General features: G+C 36.0%; 1 protein-coding gene across 2 annotated transcripts in view; it reads right to left on the bottom strand.

Moving 5' to 3' along the window:
• The window catches only part of LOC136880879 (uncharacterized), a gene marked incomplete in the record, with an annotated part of 321,955 nt that overhangs the window by 109,185 nt on the left and 194,952 nt on the right, over positions 1 to 17,818 (bottom strand). For both annotated transcript variants that reach the window (XM_068229264.1, XM_068229265.1), the window contains 1 exon segment: positions 4,186 to 4,225. In XM_068229264.1, coding sequence (XP_068085365.1) covers positions 4,186 to 4,225 — 40 coding nt within the window.

The raw sequence follows: 17,818 nt of genomic DNA, 5'->3' as shown, positions 1-17,818 counted from the left end.
GCTATAGTAGCCCCTCCATATAAAGAAAAGGGTGATACACATAAAGCTGAAAATTACAGGCCAGTCAGTTTGACATGCATTGCATGTAAGCTTTGGGAAAGCATTCTTTCTGATTATATTAGACATGTTTGCAAGATTAATAACTGGTTCGATAGAAGGCAGTTCGGGTTTAGGAAAGGTTATTCCACTGAAGCTCAACTTGTAGGATTCCAGCAAGTTATAGCAGATATCTTGGACTAAGGAGGTCAAATGGACTATATCGCGATTGACCTGTCTAAGGCATTTAGTAGGGTGGATCATGGGAGACTACTGGCAAAAATGAGTGCAATTGGACTAGACAAAAGAGTGACTGAATGGGCTGTTATATTTCTAGAAAACAGAACTCAGAAAATTTGAGTGGGCAAAGCTTTATCTGACCCTGTGATAATTAAGTGGGGAATTCCTCAAGGCAGTATTATTGGACCTTTATGTTTTCTTATATATATATATAACTGATATGAGTAAAGAAGTGGAATCAAGGATAAGCTTCTTGCAGATGATGTTATTCTGTACAGAGCAATAAATAAGTTACAAGATTGTGAGCACCTTCAAAATGACCTTGATAACGTTGCGAGATGGATAGCAGGCAATGGTATGATAATAAACGGGGTTAATTGTCAGGTTGTGAGTTTCACAAATAGGAAAAGTCCTCTGTTTTAATTACACTTTTATGGGGTGAAAGTTCCATATGGGGATCATTGTAAGAACCTAGGTTTTAACAAAAGGGAAGATCTTCATTGGGGTAATCACATAAATGGAATTGTAAATAGAGGATACAGATCTCTGCACATGGTTATGAGGGTGTTTGGGGGTTGTAATAAGGATGTAAAGGAGAAGGCACATAAGTCTCTGGTAATAATAATAATTGTATGGCCTCAGCTGCCGTTTTGCAGACATTTCGATTTGACGCCATCTGGCTGTCTGCTCGTCAATTTCGACGTTCCGGTCTACTCTGTCTGCCATCTAGCGGACCTAGAGTAAACCGGATCTCTCTTGTTATGGTTCCAATGTATGGGACCCTCAGCAGGATTACTTGATTGAAGAAATACAAAAAAAATCCAAAGAAAAGCAGCTCGATTTTTTCTGGGTGATTTCCAACAAAAGAGTAGTGTTTAAAGATAAAAATTTCATAACGTTCCGTATTGAACTGTATCACAATTAAATTGAAATAAGAAATAAAATGGTTCAACCTATTCAATACAAGTAAATAAGAAATGTAGTGCTACATTCTTGTTTGATTAAAAGCGGTACCGGTTTCAACCACCAATCTGGGTCATCATCAGCCGATTAAAAATACAAAAACAATGCATAGGAAAACAAGAAATTAAAGGATAAGTCTTTCACAAAAGCAGTTGAAGAGGCAATATAAGACAATAAGGATTAGCACTGCACGATTTTAAATCATAAAATCCAGAAGAAGTTGAAGATCAGTCATTTATATGAAGCACGGCACAAGCCCCTGAAGAGTAGCACAACACACGCAATGTCCGGCACTGTGCCTCAAAATGTTTACGAGAAGAGGTGAACAGTTGAGTCAACCAGCCTGCATACACTGTCAGGCAAGAAGTCCCAAAAATGTGTAGAAGTCGAAGACAAGTCGTTTAATTGAAGTGAGATGCTAGCTCCTGTAGAACAGCGCAACATAGGCCTACTCAATGTCCGGCACTGTGCTTTTAAATGCCGATGAAACTCGGTGAATAGCTTAATGATCAAGCCTGCTAATGCTTCAGTCATGAAAATATGTATATAATACAATTTAATATAATTGATGTATGTATCAATGTTAATAGGATCTTGTAGATTGTTTTTTATGTCAACTGTTCTGCATCTTTTAAGAATATTTCATGCCAGAAACATAATTGTAACAGCCACAAAATCAGGAAAAATGAGGAAAAAGGAATTAAAGTATTGGTTTAAATAATCCTTCTTTCCATTTGCAGAAAAGAAGTGTTTGCTACTGCTAAATTCCTGGACTACTTATAGTGATAAGAGCTGACTTGAAGACATTCCTCCAGGCAACAGTACAGAAATTCTCCAGATTCCTTCTGGCATTACAGGGAAAATACAGTCCTTGGACAAGTTTTTCATCCATCAGTGGAAGGCTTTGTATAGCCCGCTTAACAGACATTGTGACAACTTGTGAAGACTTTCAGTTTGATGTTTATCAGAGAAACAACGTAGTGAAAATGCAGTCCTTTATTCATTTTCAATTTTCTTCCCCACGGTTCAAGGACACGATTAAGTATTCGTGGTTCACAACCAATTATGTAACGGGAGAGACCTCCCAAGTTCGAAGTGCCTGTGAAATATTGTCTTCAAACAAGTAAAGAAAACTGTGAAGAACAATGTGGCCTCAAAGTGCATATTCATTGTACATGGTGTCAAAAATATTTCTGTTTTTATCATGCGATTATGCAGCTCATTTACCATACATTTCACATTTGTTCCATAACAATAAAGTGACCTGGCACGTGGCAGCCTGCCAGTTTGTTTTCTCTCTCTCTCTCTCTCTCTCTCTCCAGGACAACCGCAACTTCACTCCACTGTATAAGTTGTCCAGTAAACTGCGTTGTCACATGGATTTTTTAAATCAAGATTATGAAACCTTCCAGTTCAAAATGGCAGCTGAATTTTTGTACATCGCTATTTCATGGGTCTCCTCATGGACTCTGCAAAATTTCACTGTCAATTTCGACATGACAGTATGGACAATTCCCTTGTTAGGACAAGGATCATACTCAACTCTTAACAGAACACCTATTTTAATTTTGGAGAAACGTTAGCATCCTCCTGAGTTTAGAACTTGCACAAGGCTTTGATTTTAAGACAAGAAGAGGAATGTTAAATATCACTAAATACAAGACTAACATGCTTACATACTGACATTAACCCTTTCAGACCTGAAAGAAAACTGGCGGTGTGAATTTTTGTTTGTACGTCAAAAATTGACTAAAATGCTCTTAAATACATATATTTTTAGTTTATTCTACAAAATAAAAATTAACATGTGAAAAAAAGCACCCGCACAATTGTGCATGTCAGGACTTACTTCACTACTTACAAAAAAGAAAAATTACCTCAATGCATGTGAATATACATATGTACATGATCGAATGTTCTATTTTACAGTGGGGAATAATTTTAAACAATTAAATCTTCGTTCAAACACAAGTAAACCTTACATTTTCTACATTGAGGAGGAGTTTTGCTATTACTGCCCTTTTCGCAGCAGCAGCAGCTTGTCGTCAGACCTGAAAGAAATCTGGAGGTGTCAAAACGTCAAAAACTTACTAAAATGCTCTCAAATACATGTTTTTACAGTTTATTTTACAAAATAAGAACTATCGGCTGAAAAACAGAACCAACACAATTGTGCGTGTCAGGACTTCATTCACTACTAAAAAAAAAATTCAACTCAGTACATGTGAATATGCACATGATCAAATGTTCTATTTTACAGTGTGGAACAATTTTAAACAATTAAAATCTTATACATTACATTTCTCATGTAGAGTACGAGTTTTCCTTTCACAGTCCTTTTTGTGACAGCACCCAGCACTCCTGCATGCATTGCCTGTAAGGAAACCTAGCCCGCACATATGTGCGTATCAACATTCAAAACCTCATGGTAGCCTATTTCGTACGATGTTGTAAGTTCACAATTTACGTTTGCTACACAATCTACCTACTTCATTGATTATATTCTGATATTCAGTAAAGTTTCTAGATTAATATGAATGCAATAAATAAATACTTACTTTAGGCATTACTGCTTCCTGCCGTATTGCTAATGAACTCTATTTTTAAACTCTTATTCCTGCTCCCTGGTGGTCAAGTACTAAATAAAAACAGCTGAAGTACATGCTGCGTGTCCCGCACAAGCACCGCAGTCCAGTCTAGCGCCAAGAAAGCGTCAAATAAGCTCAGACATAAATAAAATATGAATCCGCACAATTGTGCTTACACGGTCTGAAAGGGTTAAGAGATTTAAATAGATAAAAGCCTGTAAAAAAGTAAGATCAGCCAGTTTTAAAAGTTCACCACCTTTTTGATTATGATAAAATGGTTTAATATTTGATTACTCTGAATTACCATGAATTCTTTCTGGTACTATTATTACATGATATTCTTAAACTGCAAACGTACCATCAACGATTAAATCCGGTTCGTCGTCTCTGTCTCTGTCCTGAAAATGAAGGGAACATAGTGTGTTTAGTACAACATTACCAACATGCCCACTGGTGCAATGGTGCTGTGTGTCTGTGCAAAGAAAGAACCAAAGGTGCGCACTGATCTGCGCTGAACTGCAAAGCAGCACATACCACGCTAAGCTGTGAAAGCCAGCATTAAAAGATCAACGGACCATGTGGACACATATTCACAGATTCACAGGGCCATCAACTGGGAAATACAGATAAGTGCAATACATTCAGCATTGCATTTTGTGAATAATTTATTGTTTTAGGCAAATAAAGGACTTATTGAAATATATAATGTTGTGATCCTGGAGCAACTGGCAGCAACAGCATACATTCTGCTGATAAGTTGATTTGACAGAGCAATCTACTGGGCAAGCATCGAAAGATCAGCAGAGACGTTTCACAGAGCCCTCTACCACAGAACACAGTTAATGATAATGAATGCAGCATCTGATTTGCAAATAAATGTCTATTTCAAATAAATAAATAAATAAATAAATAAATAAATAAATAAATAAATAAATAAATAAATAAATAAATAAATAAATAAATAAATAAATAAATAAATAAATAAATAAATAAATAAATAAATAAATAAATAAATAAATAAATAAATAAATAAATAAATAAATAAATAAATAAATAAATAAATAAATAAATAAATAAATAAATAAATAAATAAATAAATAAATAAATAAATAAATAAATAAATAAATAAATAAATAAATAAATAAATAAATAAATAAATAAATAAATAAATAAATAAATAAATAAATAAATAAATAAATAAATAAATAAATAAATAAATAAATAAATAAATAAATAAATAAATAAATAAATAAATAAATAAATAAATAAATAAATAAATAAATAAATAAATAAATAAATAAATAAATAAATAAATAAATAAATAAATAAATAAATAAATAAATAAATAAATAAATAAATAAATAAATAAATAAATAAATAAATAAATAAATAAATAAATAAATAAATAAATAAATAAATAAATAAATAAATAAATAAATAAATAAATAAATAAATAAATAAATAAATAAATAAATAAATAAATAAATAAATAAATAAATAAATAAATAAATAAATAAATAAATAAATAAATAAATAAATAAATAAATAAATAAATAAATAAATAAATAAATAAATAAATAAATAAATAAATAAATAAATAAATAAATAAATAAATAAATAAATAAATAAATAAATAAATAAATAAATAAATAAATAAATAAATAAATAAATAAATAAATAAATAAATAAATAAATAAATAAATAAATAAATAAATAAATAAATAAATAAATAAATAAATAAATAAATAAATAAATAAATAAATAAATAAATAAATAAATAAATAAATAAATAAATAAATAAATAAATAAATAAATAAATAAATAAATAAATAAATAAATAAATAAATAAATAAATAAATAAATAAATAAATAAATAAATAAATAAATAAATAAATAAATAAATAAATAAATAAATAAATAAATAAATAAATAAATAAATAAATAAATAAATAAATAAATAAATAAATAAATAAATAAATAAATAAATAAATAAATAAATAAATAAATAAATAAATAAATAAATAATTGACTTGATGAAATATATAATATTCTTCTAACAATCTTAACTATCCTTTTGTTGTTAATAATAATAATAATAATAATAATAATAATAATAATAATAATAATAATAATAATAATAATAATAATAATATGGCCTCAGCTACCGTGTGCAGACATTTCAATTTGATGCCATCTGGCTGACAGCTCATCAATTTCAACATTCCGTTTTACTCTAGGCCTACTAGATAGCAGACCAAGTAAACCGAAACTCTCGTGGGCATCTATGGCTGAGATTTAATGAATTTGTTCGGGTAAAAACCAAATATGTCACCAGAGATCTTTTACATGCCGACATCGTACAACGTAGAGTGTTGAATGGACTTCCTTCCACCCTTCAAACACCCGACTACCTCTACGAGATTTGAACCTGCTATCTTGGGATCTGGACGCCGACACTCAACCACTGATCCACAGAGGCAGCTCTTCCGTTGATGTATACCATGTAAGGGTTAGCACCACAACTTTCTTGAAATTTTCCATTATCATTTCAAGTTTTATATATATATTAGGGTGGTCCTTATTTTTCAACTACAATGCGCAGGTCGCCTGCGGGGGTCAAATCAAAAGACCTGCACCTGGCGAGCAGAACTTGTCCTTGGACACTCCCGGCACTAAAAGCCATATCATTTTTCAACCTTAAAATTTCTTTGCTCACACCCCTAATTTCTTTCCTCAAGTTATAAGAAGAATTTTAATACCTATTAGGTTGAAATCAAAGAGGAGGAACCCATGCCGTAGTGGGGGGGATGATGTATCATCTTGTCTTATTCCTGAATATGCATATGCTCGACTGTTGTCTATGTTCCGTTGAAAATCAGCTTCCATCTGGTAATGCTGCGAATGTTTTAGTAACAGAGTTATTCACTTAGTTCTTACAGTTAAACACCAGATCACTGGACATAAATTACCACCTAATCGAAAAGTTTTGTAAGTTTTCTTTTAAAACATATGCAAAGTGAAACTGACTGTCAGCAAAAGTGCTAATCTACTGTAGTTGTGTGTGAATGTGTAAAATTTTGGAAGAAGGCTAGGATTCTCACAAGAGACCTTGCTGTAACAAAAATTATAAAACATAGATCTGCATACAAACTGGTGCAATCTGAGAAAAATGTGCCCGCAGAAGAACAAATATTCATAAAGAACAAGAGTGTAAGTTTGTTTCAAATCTAAATAATCTCTTCGATGTTAATACATCAAACATGATAAAAACAGAAAAGGTTAAACTTTTCTTTACTACATCAAAGAGAGCCCAGACATAGAGGTCATCTTGGAGGTGTTGACCAGAAGTTGGCAGTGAAAGAGGAAAGCATAAGGATGAGAGTTATGAAAGAGAAGAAGGAAAGGAAGATTGAGATGAAGGGTGATAACAGTTCAAAGTTTCTGGATATTACTAATGATTCACTTGACGAATCAACTGAAGTGAGTGATGCTGATGGCAATCCCATTTTTACAAAACCCTCCATGAGCTCAGCTTCAATTTCTGGTTGTGATGCAATAGTAAACAGAAGGAAGGCAAATTCATAAAAGGAAAAGGAACGTGCACGAAAATGTTTTATGACATCAAAACTAGAAGCCATTTTAGACAGACATCAGTTAAATCAGAGATATGCTGTGTTCATCCTTGAAGCTACAGTTGAGGCCTTAGGATATAATTTTGATGAAATACCACTTAATCATAGTTCAACTCAAATATATCGAGAACAATTCAGGAAGAAACAGGCAGAGAAGTGACTGTTCACTGGGATGGTAAGCTGATGACCAGCATTAAATCCCTGGGATTCAAGAACTGAGAGACTACAATCTGCATAACCATAACTTATGAAAATCAGGAACAATTAATTGGTGTGCCTGCTTTACCAAATTCTAGTGAGAAAGAACATTTATGGGCAGTTTGGAATGCCATTAGAATTTGGGGACTGAACGACAAGGATCAAATTGTTTGTTACAACAATACTGCATCCACAACAGGCCGTTTCAAGGGAGCTGTTACTTTGCTGGAACAGTTAACAGGAAGAGAAATGATGTTATTCCCTTGCTGCCAGCACATGTACAAGCTAGTGTTGAAAATGAGTTACCTCAAGTGGCAGTTTCTCAAAAAACATACAGAAAAGTGAAATCCTATGGAAAAAGCAAATTATGAAGATGGGCTTGAAATTTTACAGGTTGCCTTCAGCAGTGTCGAAAATGAAGAAGCACTTATCTTTTTCCGAAAACCACTAACATGTAAAAATGATTACCATGAACTCACTGAACTGTGCATCATGTTTTTGGAGTCAACTGTCAACTTGAATCTAAAAGTAAGGTTGCCTGGAACTTTGCATCATGCAAGATGGAAGGCCAAAGGAATTTATTCATTAAATATGTTCCTCTTTCCTTCTTAATTGTCCCAAAGTGTCAGTGAATTGGATGGCCTAAAGAACATTCTTTGTGTGTGGTCATAAGCAAAGTGATGGTCTTTACGTCCTACTGGAGCACCTTACAGTGACTTGTGCTTGTTGATCCAGCCTGTGGGTGGGGGCAGTAGAAAAAACACCCATGATATCCCCTACATGTTTTAAGAGATGACCAAAAGGGGCCCCAGCAACTCTGAACTTGGGAACGTGGGTTGGCGACCACAGGATTCCTTTGCTGGCTCCTGGCATTGCTTCCGCTTACCTGTGCTCTGCTCCTCACTTTCGTCTTGTGGTGCCCAGTTTAAAACTGGCGCACTACGAAGAAAGCTCCAGTGTGTGCAAGCCAGTTCGACCAGTGAACAGTGAGCTGCACTCACATCAACACTGTGCCGGTATATGAAGAAGAGGCACAGCAGGAGACCAGGTAGCCATCCAGTGGTTGACTACACTGTACTGCACATGCATAGGGTTACTCCCTATACTGAAGCTTGTGCACAGGTGGACGTGCACAGGTGGACAAAAGTCACTTATAGTTAAGAATTTCATTAGTTCCGTATTGAAGTGGGATTACAGTAAGATGAAATACCTTCAAGGTCCACCTATTCAATACAAAGACGTTTTAATGTGATTCAATCACATGTCAAATGGTACTAGTTTCGGCATTTATGTGCCATCATCAGCCTAGAGTACAAATTAAACAATATATATATATATATATTCCTAAAACATCTAAAACACATTTTAACACACAATAAAATACAATTGCTGTAGTGATACATGAGATAAGTTAAAATTATAATGTGATTGATTGCTGTGATATAAAATTCTTAAAATTCCGGCTGTTTGGTGGATTTCCTAACTGAATTCAACATAGGTCATTACAAAACGTCAGTAGGAATGTAGCGATTGAAAGCCATGTTATCATATAAAATACTCGATCAAATTAAGAACCGCACACTTTCTCACTTTCAACGAACAGTACTACGGTGCCGATCTAACAGTCCAAAGTTCCAGAGCTGGAATAACCAGGTCGCAGACTGCCGTGAACACTCCTCTGTAATTATTCCGTTAAATATTCACACTACTCATTCCAATCAGTGCCTCAGAGTAGGGATTGGATAGCTCGAATGCTATGATGAACCAGTGTGTTGCGTACCAGTAATACCAGAAAATGTATGAACCAGAGAATGGCACGCTAAAGAAGAAGGTTATCTAACTCCCCAGCTACTTCCAGCCAATATACAGGCAGGCTTTTACACTTGGTACGATCAGGCAAGTTGGCCGTGTGGTTAGAGGTGCGCAGCTGTGAGCTGGTATCCGGGAGATAGTGGATTCGAAACCCACTGCCAGCATCCCTGAAGATGGTATTCAGTGGTTTCCCATTTTCACACCAGGCACACCAGACTGTACCTTAATTAAAGCCTAGGCTGCTTCCTTCACACCCCTATTCTTTTCCTATCGCATCGTCGCAAAAAGACCTACCTGTGTCGGTGCGACGTAAAGCAAATTAAAAAAACCTCGGTACGCTGCAGTAATGCTATCTATCGGGGATGAGTGGAAACAGAAGACAAAAAGCACATCACAACAAACAATAGTCAATGTAATGTTATTGTTGATGACGTTTATGAGCTTTCTATATTGCACGCCTTCACATTAGTTTTCTTTCGACTCTGTGATATTAGGGCGTCTTACAAAATTATTTATATCATAGACTGTAGTTCCTTATTCTCAGACTTAACATACCTATTTTTCACTAAATTCTGTTTACCCATTTTCTCGTGACACGGCGCTGATATGAACTTAAGTAACAAAAATCCAAATTCATGAATATCTCAGATTATATGCGGTACGGTAACAATGTATAAGACATAAGTGATCGGAAATTTAATAACTTTTTACATAACTACTACTAACTTACGACATAACTAAAGTTATGTTAGTTATGTAGTATTTATCGAGACGACCACTAATAACATAAATAACTTATTTGAGAATTACATTTCAGGCCTTCCTGTAAACTACCATTTCACTCAGCGTGAATAAAATCATTTATAGCCTAGATAGAAGTGGCTCATCACCCGATTTTACTTACCGATTTTCATTAAATTCTCTTCAGCCGTTTTCTCGTGCGTGTACAGACAGACAGACAGACAGACACAGACAGACAGACAGACAGACAGACAGAAAGACAGACAGACAGACATTACGGAAAAGTAAAAATGCATTTCCTTATTACTATGGACATGACCGATACAGAAATATCATTCTTTTCAAATTCTGAGCAATGTACAGACAAAACTCTTATTTTATATATATAGATTACATTTCAGGCCTTCACCTAAACTACCATTACACTCAGTACGAATAACATTATAAATAGCCCAGATGATAGCGACCTATTCCCCGACTTTGCATACCAATTTTCGTGAAGATACGACCACTAATAAAATAAATATCTGACAATTAAATTTTAGACCTTTCCCTAAACTACCATTTTTCTCAGTGTGTATAGCCTATATTGTAGCGAATTATTTCCCATCTTTGTCTAACGATTTTCATTAAGACACGACCACTAATAACATAAATATTTGAGAATTAAATTTAAGGCCTTCCCCTAAAATACCATTTCACTCAGCGTGATTAAAATAATTTATAGCCTAGATTGTAGCGGTTCATCACCCGACTTTACATTCCGATTTTCATTAAATTCTCTTCAGCCGTTTTCTCGTGATGCGTGTACATACATACAGACAGACAGACAGACAGACAGGCAGGCAGGCAGGCAGGCAGACAGACAGGCAGACAGACAGGCAGACAGACAGGCAGACAGACAGACAGAAATTACAGAAAAGTAAAAAATGCATTTTCTTGTTACTGTGGACATGACCGATACAGAAATACCATTCTTTTCAAATTCTGAGCAATGTACAGACAAAACTCTTATTTTATATATATAGATATATTCCTAAAACATCTAAAACACATTTTAACACATTATAAAATACAATTGCTGTAGTGATACATGAGATAAGTTAAAATTATGATGTGATTGATTGCTGTGATATAAAATTCTTAAAATTCCGGCTGTTCGTTATAAAGTTCAGTCTATGTACATTCAGAATAAGTGAATTTGTGCTGTAGTCTATGTGAGCGACATTTATTCCTTTACTATTAGGTGGTTCCGGGGAAGTTTACTTTGATCACGTAAGATTGTGATGTCAATAAAGATGAATTCCTACTTCAATTTAAACCGGAAGGACAAAAGTCAACCAAGAGGTTTCACCTCAGGGCGTGCTCATCGGCAACAAGAAATAACCTTACCTTTCTAGATTTCATCTTGATCTGCAAGATATTTTCAAACATCTAGCCAAATATTTTCCTTCAGAGACTTTATACTTTTGCTACAAAATTTTAGTTTGTGTTCTGGCAATGTAGAATTGAGTACAGTACATTGTATATATATCATTTGATAAAAGTATGACAGGACAGCAGTTTGTGTCAGAAAATTAAAAAATTATTCGTGTTGTACTTTGGATATTTATATACAACACATCTATACTACCCGACCTCCCACAGTCAACTATTGTTCTTTTATGACCCTGACAATAAGTATTAGGTTGTAATGCCTAGGGAGTCTTTCATTTTCACACTCTTCATGGCCCTTGCCTTTCTTTGACCGATGCCTTCATGTTTTGAACTGTCGTATCCCTTCCACATTTTCTCTTTGATTAGGGTTATATAGAGGATGGTTGCCCAGTTGCACTTCCTCTTAAAGCAGTAATCACCACCACCAGTTGTGCTTGTTGAAAGAGTTACAGCAGTAGAAAGTAAATGCAATGGTGACGTTATGTGCAATAAAGAAGTTCATCAGCATTTATGGCATTTAATGAAGAGATTTGTAGGATATCACAGTTTGATGACAAGGTTAGCAGTGACACAAAAAAGATGTATAGTTAGAAATCTGAAGCAGGAAACCTTGGAGGTACACTGTTCTACCTAGTGCAGTAAAAAAACTTTTGGTAAGTTTCTTCACGTATATAATTCTATACATTTCAATTCAGCAGAGCATGAGGTATTCACAATATATGAAAATCTATATTAATGGATTATATTTTAAATCTCTACACGGGTAAGGGAACTGATGAGTTCTTTTCAGTCAAGAGTTTTGACATACTGAAGAAGTTAAGAATATATTTAGACTTCTTAAATATGGATCCTGCTTCCTATGTCAATGGCAAAGAGACTATGAAAAATCTTACGGTGGTAAATGATATGTCTGAGATAAGGGTGAAGTTAATGCTAGGTTTCAATGGACTCTTAACAGCCGATGAAGAACATTGCAAATTCATTTTGAGGTATATGCAAGACCACTGGAGACAATAGCCTGATTGTAGAAAATAAATTTGTGCTACAGTTGGTATTAATTTATGGTGTGTTAACACATTTTGTATTATTCTATTATACAGTAATATGTTATTTAAGTGTATTTGCAAAAATATATGTTAATTTCAATTGTTTATGAGAATAGAAGAATACATTCTTTCAGTACTTTTGTCTTTATTTAGGTCCACTGCAGCAAGGATTAACATTAACTTATTGTAATGAAATTAGGCGCATTATCAAAACATGCCAAAAGTAAAAGAAATCACTCAACAGTTTTGAGGAAGATAAGAAGAAACCTACAGGATGCACCCAGTGGTAGCAACAGAAATTACAATTGATGAAAATGAACTGTTGGGCAAGGAGGAAAGCTTGACAAATATTAACTCTACGTGGCTTCAAGTGACCCATTTGTGAAGAAGAAGAAGAAGAAGAAGAAGAAGAAGAAGAAGAAGAAGAAGAAGAACATGATATAGACTGTGTTTCCTTGCATTTTCCAGGTTCTTTTTGCTAGTTGCTTTACGTCGCATCGACACAGATAGGTCTTATGGCGACGATGGGACAAAGAAGGGCTAGGAGTGGGAAGGAAGCGACCGTGGCCTTAATTAAGGTACAGCCCCAGCATTTGCCTGGTGTGAAAATGGGAAACCACTGAAAACTATTTTCAGGGCTGCCGACAGTGGGGTTCGAACCTACTATCTCCCGAATACTGGATACTGACCGCACTTAAGCGACTGCAGCTATCGAGCTCGGTTTTTTCCAGGTTCCTCCTTGGGACTTGAATAGATGATTATTCATATGTCTCAAAAGGTAGAATGGACCATTTTGCACGGGAATGATCCACACCACTTGTTCACAGTCAGCTGCTCTTCTCTCGCTAGGATGCACTCAGATACCTTTCTTCAGAGGGCAACACATTTATGGTAGTATCACAAGGCCACACCTAGTAATGAAACCATGCCTCGACCATGGAAGCAAAAGGAATTATGAACTTAGCAACCAAGGAGTCCTGAAAATGTAAATAAAATCTGAGAGCTCAGGCAACTTTAGTGCAATAAATCAGTGTATTCTTTTAAGTTTACGACTGTTTAATAACGGTAAAGGGCCTAGACCTTCACCACTGTTATTGGAATGATCTATGTTCTAAGCATGTTTTCATGTTATTTACAGCTTTCGAGGAAAAGGGTGTCCTTGTTTGTTTAAGTGTCAGTTTGTTTGTCCAGCCCTTGTCCCATTTCTCAACGGGGTCGGGTATGACACGAGATGAATCTGTCGTGGTGGGCTTTTATGATCGGATGCCCTTCCTGATGTAAACCTCATCAGAGGAGTTAATGAGATGAAATAAATGACGTGATATATGATATCAGGAAGGGAGAGAGTGAAACTTGGTGCCAGCACATAGCCTACTCCGGTCGATTAACACTAAGGGGTCGGCTCAAGGGTTAATATCTCCATCCAACAGACGAATCACCAACAAGAGCGTTGTATGCCCTCACTCCATATGAGCACTACGGAGAGGTTTGGAAGTTAATTCAGGCTTTTGGCATGCAATCTAGTGATTAGAAATTGTATACCACAACTTCTCTTTCCCTGCCGGCTTACATTCTGCTTCGACCAACGGCGTTCGGACGGTGTCAGACCGTTTAGACCTCAACGCCTTAATGATCATGGCCATAAAATTCCATAAAATTCAATCCCAGTGTTGTTCATGGAATACCGATCTGGGAATTGCATGAACTCCATTACACATAGATGGTTCAATATACTAAGTGTTCCACCTCATGATCAATGGGGTTGGAAACAACTCAAGGGACTCAGATGGATACAGACTTTCATGGCTTTAATTAAGGCCACTGTCACTTCCTTCCCACTTCTAGCCATTTCCTATCCCATCATCGCTGTAAAACTTATGTGTCCATGTGATGTAAAGAAAAGTAAATCCTTCAATAACCATATCGTCGGCTTACTTCTAAAACCTCGTAAGTCCGATTTTCAAGATTTTTAGGTTTGGAGCACTTTATTTGGATTTATATTAGCTCTTTCTGCTGGATAAAACCTCGTATGTCTTTCCCACATTTTTAAAGAGTTATTTAAAATAAATTAAACCTCGTACTATTCTCAAACTTAGAATGTTACTACAGTAGAATTCCATTAGTCCGGCATCCAGCAGTCCGGAACGCCCGATGGTCCGGCACCATTCCAGGACTTTTTATGTTAATTTTTTTATGTTTGTGATGGTTAAAGTGCACGGTGCAGTTCGAAACCACGCGGAAGTGTCTACCACGCGTCTGCTGTTGTTAGACACAATCTGCATTGTTGGCTGTCACAACACACAGGTTCAGTACATTGTTTTTATTGCGAGCACTTTTAGCTGCAGTATTTTTTCTTGCGATCTAGGATCTGTGTTACAGTAGTGCAGTAGTGTAGTGAACATACACATCAAAGTGCCCTGTGGAAGTTTTCTTGGTATTTAAAGCAGTGAAAATGTACTTGAAACCAAAACCTTCTTCAAGTTCCAAATCGGGGAGAAACGTAAGCACGTAACTCTGACCATCAACCAGAAGCTGGAAATCATCAAATGCCTGGAGGAAGGTGAGAATAGAAATATTTTGTTGAATGAATTTAAAATTGGCTCGTCGACCATTTACGTCATAAAAAATCAAAAAGTTTTTACTGCAAAACGCCGTGTTACAGCTGTTTTCGGTGTAAGCCTTAACCTATATCCTAAGAAGGGGTACCGCCCAATAGTCCGGCATTTTCGGTAATCCGGCACCGGGCCGGTCCTGAACGTGCTGGACTGTCGGACTTCTACTGTATAAAACTTCGTAAGTCTCCTGGTGTGACATACATATTTTTATATCTCAGGTGATGGCACGAAGTTTACCTGAGACCACATAACTCTGCTCTTAATAGAGCTGCCCATTTGTCCGACCTCTGTTGAACTCGCAGGAATGGTAGGTATATGTCTGTTGAATCAACTCAAATAGTACTGTGCTAAGGTTGGTGTGGTGTTACAATACACGCGAAATATTAATTGTTGAGTCGCTATTAGTCCCTATTGCTAGCTATGCTGTGTAATGTCGGTGGTTATTCTGTGAATGTGAGCTGTCCTTTGCCGCCTGCATTTACACAAATACGGTAAGTACCTGACTATAACTAAGGTGCCCAAGGGAAAATTGTAAAACAGTCAGATGGTCAAAGATATAATTTAACATGTTTTTCATAAATCAGCAGTGTTCCCTAGGCTCTCTTGTACAGATAATTTTCTTATTGTCGTATGACCTTCGTGTCGGTGGTAAACATTCCTTCGTTGTCTTTTCACTTCAGAGAAAATGAGTTGGAGAAGTATGATGTATTGATGTAGAATGTACAAGAGCTGCACATGTGAATTGCATAAACGAAACAGATGACAGGAAAGACTACGTACGAAGAAAATGATCCTGACTATGAGGAAAAGACGGTCAGGGGCGCGTGGCTGTGAGCTTGCATCCAGGAGATAGTGGGTTTGAATCCCACTGTTGGCAGCCCTGAAGATGGTTTTCATGGTTTCCCATTTTCACACCGGGCAAATGCCGGGGCTGTACCTTAATTAAGGCCACGGCCGCTTCATTCCAACTCCTAAACCTTTCCTATCCCATCATCGCCATAAGGCCTATCTGTGTCGCTGCGACGTAAGCCACTAACAAAAAAAATTTCTTATGGCACTGATGAAAAAGAATTGTATTCACACAACTCAGGCAAGCAAATTGTAAATGGATTTTGATGTCATTCAAAACAGAGAGATATCTTTTGGAGAGTTTGTGGTTGATAACATTGGTTGTCTTCAAGCCGTAAATGAGTCTGAAGAGGAAAACAACAGCACTGCAAATGCCGCTAAAGAAACATCAGACCAGACCCTTCCAATTTCTGGTTCTCCTCCTACAGGAAATATAGCTGAAAGAAGACGAAGCCTTGAAGATGTAATTGAGGCTCAAAGAAGGGAAAAAATAAAGTACAAACCACTTTAACGGTATTGGACCAAAAGTTTAGCCCTATGAATTTCTCAAAACCTCCAAATAAAACCCGTGAAGATGTCAGTGTAAACGGTAATGGGAACAGTGCATGCTGTGGAAGAACAAGGAAAGGATCATCAAAGCACCCTGAGTGGACATCTGTGGCAAATAAAACTAACACAATGCATGGGAATTCATACAAGGAAACATGTAAATCCACAGACGGGAGCTGGAAATACGATGTGGAAAGACCGCCGAGGGAAATGAAGCCACACTGCAATTGTATTTTGAGTACAAAGTCAGGCAATATGCATTGCAGGAGTTTCATGGAAGGTGACAGAAGGCAGATCGTCGACGAGTTCTGGAAAGATTGGTCGTGGAAAGAAAAGAAGGGGATAGTAAGATGCCTTGTAGATGTACAGGCTCCGAAGGAAAAGAAACATTAGAAGATTGATGAGCCTCGAAAATCAAACAGCATCTGCTTCCATTTAAAACAAAATGGGGTCAGGAAGAGGGTATGTAAAAAACTGTTTCTAAATTCCCTGTGTATTGGTGAATGGTCAGTGCATAACTGGGTGAAAGAACACCGAACTGAAGAAGGTGATAGGAATGGGGACGAACATGCTTTGGTTAAGAAATCCCTGGTACACCCGAGAAGAATAGGATCAGAACGTCATCTGTACAACAAAACAGAGAGTGCAGAACACAAAGCTCATTTGGTTGAGTTCTTCAATGGGATTCCAAAGTTAGAATCACACTACTGCCAAGCAAATACATCAAAAAAATATCTTGAGCCCAAATGGACTTCAAAAGCTGCCCTGCATAGAGAATATCAGCTACACTGTGAAAGGCTGAATGTTCAGGCTTTATAGACAAAGACATTTCATGAGGTATTTGATGAAATGAATTAGGTCTCTTTTGTCCCAAGAAAGACAGATGTGATACGTGTTGTAGCTACAAAGTAGGAAATGTGTCAGAAAAGGACTGTATAACACACAGGTTCAAAAAGGAATTGGCCAGAGAGGAAAAGGCCTTTGATACAGACAATTCCAAGCATGTGTTCACTCTGGATTTTCAGTCTGTTTTACTCTGGCTGTATCTACAAGCATCAGCCATCTATTACAAAATGAAGCTTAAAGTACATAACTTAATGATGTACGATCTC

Source organism: Anabrus simplex, chromosome 9 (assembly GCF_040414725.1).
Source record: "Anabrus simplex isolate iqAnaSimp1 chromosome 9, ASM4041472v1, whole genome shotgun sequence".
NCBI lineage: Eukaryota > Metazoa > Arthropoda > Insecta > Orthoptera > Tettigoniidae > Anabrus > Anabrus simplex.
The sequence above is the reverse complement of the archived record's forward strand: the minus strand, read 5'-3'. Positions and strand labels throughout refer to the sequence as shown.